Source organism: Triticum dicoccoides, chromosome 2B (assembly GCF_002162155.2).
Source record: "Triticum dicoccoides isolate Atlit2015 ecotype Zavitan chromosome 2B, WEW_v2.0, whole genome shotgun sequence".
Taxonomy (NCBI): domain Eukaryota; kingdom Viridiplantae; phylum Streptophyta; class Magnoliopsida; order Poales; family Poaceae; genus Triticum; species Triticum dicoccoides.
The window spans coordinates 680,691,267-680,698,430 of record NC_041383.1 but is presented as its reverse complement, the minus strand read 5'-3'; the positions used below and the strand labels follow the sequence as shown (position 1 = coordinate 680,698,430).

The following is a 7,164-nucleotide window of genomic DNA, read 5'->3' as shown; positions in this document are numbered from 1 at the left end:
TATAGCTAGCTTGTTTCTGTGAGGATGCAGTTAGTAGTAGTACCTTTGTGATCTTTAAACAATGGCAAGCATGCACACGTGTGAGAACAAAGAACTGTAACAAGTGAATTGAGATGCAATTCCCAATTCGACAACTCCAACATAAACTCACAACCAGAAAAGAACTAACTGATGATATGATTATGCTAGCTCAAAGCTGAACTGTTGTGAAGAGTAGTATAATATACACACATCACTTCGTTAGACTACACATAGGGCATCTAACACCTTTGTATGACACAAAAATAATTACCCAAAAGCATGCACACAACACATCGATCTATCTAATAAAGTAGGAATTGACAGCTTAATTAAGCCCACACGAACACTAACAGCACTAAATTTTTCTTCCTTATCGGCTGGAATCGAATCTGTCGTCCACATAAAGAACACACCAGCAATACCAAGATGACTAGACCCATGCATATGGTCGGACAAATTGAGGGATACTTATTTAAAGCCATATTGAAAATCAAGATCGAGAAGGTTACACAGGCCACAGATTAAGGTTCAGGAGAGACAAGAAAAGGAAATAAAAGAAGAAGAAGAAGAAGAAAAAGAACAAGGAGGACAACATGATCAGAGATCGACAAAACACTACGAAATTGTACAGAGATAGAAATAGTGCAGTAGACGATAGATTGTTTCCTTGGATCGTTCTTGTGTGCGTGCTCTAACCTTTTTGCAAACTGCCCTGAAACCTTGTGGTTGCTCATCGTGATCTCGCCTTCTTCCTCCGACAGCAATTACACCGATCTCCCAAGCACCTGTGAGAATTCAGAACTGTGGCCGTCCGCCGGCCCAGCCGTGGCCGTCGGCACCGGGCGGGAGCTGCGAGCCGGGACCGCCGGTCATGTTGTTGAGAGGCAGCTGGTTGAAGAAGGGCAGGCCGGCAGCCGACGGGTCGGGAGGGAACGGGACGCCGCCCATGCCGGCCGCTGCCTCGGCGTCGCCGGGCTGCTGCATCTGCATGCCTGCCGTTGCAGGCGGCGCCTCCTCGTCCTCCAGCGGGAGGCGCTCGTAGGCGACGTTAGCGAAGGACGCCGCGATGACGATGACCGGGCCCGCGGCGTAGAGCGCGCCCACGACGTTGCCGCCGACGACCTGCCCCTGCCCCCCGGCGAGGAATATGGTGAGGCTGGTGGCGCCAGGGGGAGCCGGCGGGGGCAGGAAGGAGCCCGAGAGCGACAGGATCTCGAACCTGCCGTGCAGGGTCACGACGGCGCCCGCGGGGGCCGACGGCTGCCGCAGCGTCACGTTGGTCACGATGCCGCTGCCGCTCAGCACGCACACGCCGCGCTGCCGTCGGCACGCGTACGTGGAGATGCACTCAAACACGTCGCAGCCGCTCCCGACCTCCAGGATGTGGGCGCGCAGCGTGTTGGCGCTCTCCCGCGTGATGATCACCGGCGGCTTGGGCTTGTTCTTCGAGCCCGGGGGGCGCCCCCGTGGCCGGCGCGCCACCATGTCCCCAGGACCGCCCCCGCCGCCGCCGCCCGCGCCATCACCGGCGGGGCCGGAGGATGAGGAGCCGCCGTCGTTGTTCTCGCCGTACTGGGCGCCGTAGTTGCCGCCGTTGCCGTTGCCGTTGTTGTCGTCGTCGGCGGGCTCGTGCTGCTGCTTGGCGTAGCTGTTCTGCTGCAGCTGGAGGTCCGGGTGGAGGTGGTGGAACTGGTGCACGTAGCGCGTCGCGGCGGTGCCAAGGTCGAGGCCTGCCATGCTTCTCTCTAGCTCATGTACTGATGTACTAGCTAGGAAGCAAAAGATTTAGAACTCCAAAAAAGCAGGGAAAAAATACAGAGAGAAAAATCAGATTGAAACAGAGTGGTGTCTTGTTTTTAGGTTTAAAAGGAAGCCTTGGAAAAGGAAGCAATGATTTTTAAAGCGATGCAGTTGTTTATGCTCCTGCTTGGTTTTTAAAAACTCTGGATCCACAAAGAAGCAAACAGGGAAGAAACTAAACAAAGGTGCAAGAAGATAGTGCTTGGATGGAGAGGAAAGGAGAGGTGAGAACACCAAAAGAGAGAGCACGCACTGTGTGATAAGGCGATGGCCGGGAGAGGAGGAGAAGAGAGGACGGCAAGCTATGAAGAGGAGGAGATGAGAAAGGGGGAGGAGGAGGAGAGGGGGTTTGAGAGCTTCTTCCAACCAGTAGGAGGAGGAGGTGCAACATGTACATAAAATAATGGGAGGAGAGAGAGGGAGAGTTTGGATGGGAGAACAAATTCTTGTGCATCCCTCCAGCTGTAGACAAGAAGAAATGGTGCGATGACGCTGACATGTGGGATTCGGCGTATGCGTGAAGGTGAGGCCCATGCGGCAGTTTCATGGGTGTTGTGTGTGCGCTGGTGACAGAGAGGAGACTTTCGGCGAAGGGGCGCGGGGTGAACTATGATGCACCAATGTGATGCATGGCGACAGTGATGGCTTAGCGTGTCCATTGGAAGCTTTATGCCGCTTAACCAGGGTTAGGTGCTTAAACCTGAGGTTAACGACCACTAATCCGGGATTGATACGACTTAGGGTAGAGGTTGTTCATACCGCGCCCCTACGCGTGGGTCCCACTTCCAGCGCATTTTGCCCTAGGATCCTTTGCTCCGCGGTTGGATCTGGCCCTCATCGAGTGCACAAACTATGCCGCGGCGCTACACGAGTTTGGTGGATCAAATCGACCTTGTAGTCTTTGTATATGCTACATTTTTCGAATGTGGTTGGAACATTAAGGTCACAAGAGTTTTGCATCTTAGCCACCGAATGATACTTATAGAATAATGCGATTAAACTTCCTTTTTTTCATTCTTCTAAAACTTGTCAAGCCCATTTTCTTCACGGAAAACGGTAAGGAAGACCCCCACTACGCCATTTTATAAAATAATTTGGTGGTAATTTTACAGTGGAAGGAGAGTAACATACCAAAACCTTCATTTTCAGTGTTTATATTTGCAGTCTTCTAGCTGAATTCTTTTAATTTCGACTATTTTTGACAGTGAATAGCTCGTTGGAGTTGTTTCATGTGGGCAATTGATAAATAGCATAATATCTATGCACGGTCTTTTCTAAGAGAATAAAATGTATGCAAGGTATGTCTTTTCTTTTGTGACGGCCCGTCGTGTCGTGATGTAAAACAACGTTGATGTGCCACTTTCTCTGGCACACACTTTTTACCTAGCTTCGTAATATTAATTTGGGGGTGATCACTGACTGCGACATATATAGGTAGGTTAGTATTAGCTTCCCAGCAAGCATAGTTTTAAGTGGGATTAACCTAATGATTAAGCTGAGCAGCGCTTACTTTCTTTAGCTAATTTAGCTACCACCGTGCCCATACATATGTTCTAGGAGATCCAAGACACACAATTAACTAATATGCATGCGCGATAAGTATATATGAGATGCAGTTCTCTCCAACATTAAATTTAAGTTCCAACAATTGATTGATGCATTTTTAATTGCTCATTGTCCTTTCGAGTTATACTTTAGACAAGGCTATTTATAATTTGGTTGTATGTAGTTTACTCATAATATAGTATGTCAAGTCAAATGGATGACCCGCATCATTCTAACTCCAGCTTACTTTATATGATCTATCTTATCAATTCGTATACCGGTAACCGGCATGCCGTACTTTCACTACGTGTGATGACCTAAACTTTGGACACTAGGCCTACTTTTTTACCATCTTTTCATGAGACCAATTAACATGAGTAAACTCACACCGGTTTTCCCAAAGTTGTACAACTTTTTTAATGTTTCTCCTTGATCCTTTGGAGGTAAATCTATTCAACCACACGCGTGGTAGTTTTCAACTTCGAAGACATGGAATATGTAACTTTACAGGAAACAAAACATAGGCCACCTATAGGAAAGAACACTAGTTTATGTACTTTGACAAGTTGTATTAGTTTCATTGTTTATGTAACTATATAATATAATCAGCTATCAATCATGTAACTTTATGAGAATAAGGACAGATCGTGCACCCATGCTTGGTGCTTATAACTATACTAATAGACTGCAAAAATCTCTTAGCGAATGCAATATGTTCTTTTGAGCTTGTGGATGGGGTATATATTAATGAGATTATTTACTTGCTTCTATATATTCAAGTTACAATGTACCAATAATATGGATATTATATGTATGTCCAGCATGATTACAGTTCCGGAACTGCAGCCGTTGTCTTTTAATAGGTTTATTCCAACCGCTTCTGTTATTTAGTAACCATCACGAGTAACCATGAAAAGTGACACCAGCACGGGTCGTATACTTTGAGGGTGGTCTTAACTTAATTGCTCCATTATCTCCAAATATATGCAGAAAATTATTTTGGAGATCTCCATAAACATGTCTGATTTTGAAATTCCCATTCAACATAAAATTCCATAACGTCTATATTATGTACACACCACAAACATAAACAAAGTGACAACTCTTATAGCAAAACACCGCATAAATGATTTGTATAGCAACTCGAAATAGGCTTTCGCCCCGCTTTATAAATAAAGCAACGGTCCATACAATCCATGTTCGAACAACACCCGACAGACAACGGCTGGGGCCACAACACACTCAAGCCCAAGAAAACGTAAAAAAAAATAAGAAAAAAAAAGGCACCTAGTGGCAGCCGCATAGCGGCACTACGAGGACGATAGTCAACGCGCCGAAGCCAGGAGTGCATCCATCATAAGGAGGACTCGATCGCGATCACGCTGCCTCGAGAGCGGGTGCCAGCGCTACAGAAAAGCAAGGAATTTGAAGGAGTAAGGTGACTTCCTCGGAAAAACCTTTTCGATTACCATCTTATTATGAGTCATCCAAACAGTCCATGACATAGCCGCAAAAATAAGCCAAAATAGGCGGCAATGTCGCGACTACTGTAAAGCTCTGCGTTGGAGAAACTCCGCGAGATTTAGGGCCTCCCAGTCGGGCCCTAACGCCTCGCAGACGTAAGTCCATAACACCCTTGCCGCCGTACAAGAGAAGAGGATTTGGGTCCCTGTCTCTGGTACTGCACCTAGGGGGCATAGACCATCACCAGGTCCGTGCCGCTTAAGTACCTCTGTCCCCGAGGGGAGGCAATCCCGTAGTAGCTGGCAAACAAAAATCTTAATCTCTAAGGGTACTGGGGGGAGGGGGCTTTCCATAGCGGGGATAGCCAAGGAGTGGAAGGTGGCAGGCAAAGGGCATGGTATGCCTTGCTCACTGAGAACTCCGCCGTTGGGGCGAGCCACCAGGATACCATGTCCAGATAATCCGGAAGCACCAGTGGTAGGGCGGCCTGCAATCTAGTCCAGTCGTTACTCTCGGCTTGTCCAAAGGTACGACGAAACCGGATGTTCCACTGTCCATCTTGGAAAGTCATGGAAACTAGTACAGGCGGGTCCACACAAATCGAGAATAAGCCAGGGAAGCAAACGCGTAATGGCTCAGTACCCAGCCAAGGATCCAGCAAAAATTGGATCCCTTTCCTGTTCCCTAAGGAGAAGGAGATCCCTAGGCGGAAGTCCTCCTTAATCCTTAATTTGGATGGCTCGCCGGAATTGTGAGCCCTCTGGTCGGTTGCATGCTAGGAGTGGCTCGCCCCTAAGGTATTTTGCCTGGATGAGCTATAACCATAGCCCTCCCTCGCCGCATAAGATCCGCCAGACCCATCTCAGCATGAGAGCGACATTCATGCGGCGGGATGCAGTAATGCCCAGGCCACCATGGTCCTTAGGCATGCAAATATCCGCCCACTTTACCATGTGATACTTTTGGCGGCCGTTGGCTGCCTGCCAAAAGAACCTAGCGAGATCCTTATCGAAGGCACTGTGGACGCCCTCCGGTAGGATATACGTCCCCATCATGAACATGGGGAGGCTCGCTAGGTTGAACTAATAAGGATCTATTTGATCCCTTTGGAGGAGAACTGTCCTCGCCAGGGCTCCGCTCGAGATGCCACTCGACCCACCAAAGGATCGAATGCACTCGTCAGGATCTTCGAGTCTGCCATCGGCATCCCCAATAAGTAATGGGAAATGAGGTTAGGCTGCAGTTTAGGTTATCCACAATTCTCTGTTGTTCCCCCGCAGGGTAGCCTAGGATGATGACCTTGCTCTTGTCAAAGTTAATCTTGAGTCCCGACATAGCCTCAAAGAAGAGGAGTAGGAACTTAAGATTAACTATGTCGAGATCGGACCCTCCCACCATAATCATGGCATCATCGGCGTACTAGAGATGAGTGACCCCTGCTCTCAGAATGAGGTGACCAACAACTCCCGAGAGGTGGCCGGCCCTCCTAGCTTTATCCAGGATTCCCGCCAACACATACACGACGAGATTGAAGAGAAGAGGGGATATCGGGTCCCCTTGCTTCACTCCCGTAGAGGACAAAAAGAATGGCTCCACCTCGCCATTAATGTTAATTGCTGTCTTGCCAGACCATACCAACTGCATAATCTAGTTGCACCATCTATCCTTGAAGCCTCTGCGCTGCATGACTAGCCGCAGGAACGTCCAGTCTAGCCAATCATAGGCTTTCTGGAAGTCCAGCTTGAGAAAGACACCCTTATGTCTGCACGATCGCACCTCATGGACAATCTCGTGAAGGGACAAAATACCGTCATGGATCTGTCTCCCCTTCAGGAATGCTATCTGAAGTGGGCGATTCATCCTCTTAGCTACCGATGCGAGTCTAGTCACGCATACTTTAGAGAAGGTGCGCTCAAGAACATTGATAACTATGATAGGCCTAAATTGTCGAATGTCTGTCACCCAACTACTTTGGGTATCAGGGTGATGACACCAAAGTTTATGCGCGCCATGTCAAAAGTTCTGATGTAGAATTCATGGAACATTGGCATGATCATGGGTTTTAGGACATTCCAGAATTTCAAGAAGGCAACTGGCAAGCCGTTAGGCCCTGGTGCCGACCCCTCCTTCATCGAGGCGTCGTCCTACACACCTCTTCCGATGAGAAAGGGATAGTAAGTTCTGCATTCTCAATGTCAGATAACCTGTCTGCTAGCGCCCAGAAATCATCCGCCAAGGATACCCCACCACGGGGTTCTGCCAAGAATAGAATGGAGTACTTCCTGCATCGCCCATTAGCAATTGCCTGGAAGGAAGCGGTGTTAGCATCGCCTT

General features: G+C 48.4%; 1 protein-coding gene across 1 annotated transcript; it reads right to left on the bottom strand.

The window, feature by feature from the left end:
- Positions 1–466: 466 nt before the first annotated feature.
- LOC119365569 (AT-hook motif nuclear-localized protein 23-like) lies at positions 467–2,194 on the bottom strand. The gene is made up of 2 exons (XM_037631210.1): positions 2,075–2,194; positions 467–1,790 (listed from the first exon to the last, which is right to left on the bottom strand). Exon 2 carries the CDS (start codon positions 1,756–1,758, stop codon positions 817–819), a length of 942 nt encoding a protein of 313 aa, XP_037487107.1. The 5' UTR covers positions 1,759–1,790; positions 2,075–2,194; the 3' UTR covers positions 467–816.
- Positions 2,195–7,164: the final 4,970 nt, after the last annotated feature.

Excerpts from the sequence above, each read along its gene's own strand:
- LOC119365569 (XM_037631210.1), bottom strand. The coding sequence starts at position 1,758 with ATGGCAGGCCTCGACCTTGGCACCGCCGCGACGCGCTACGTGCACCAG.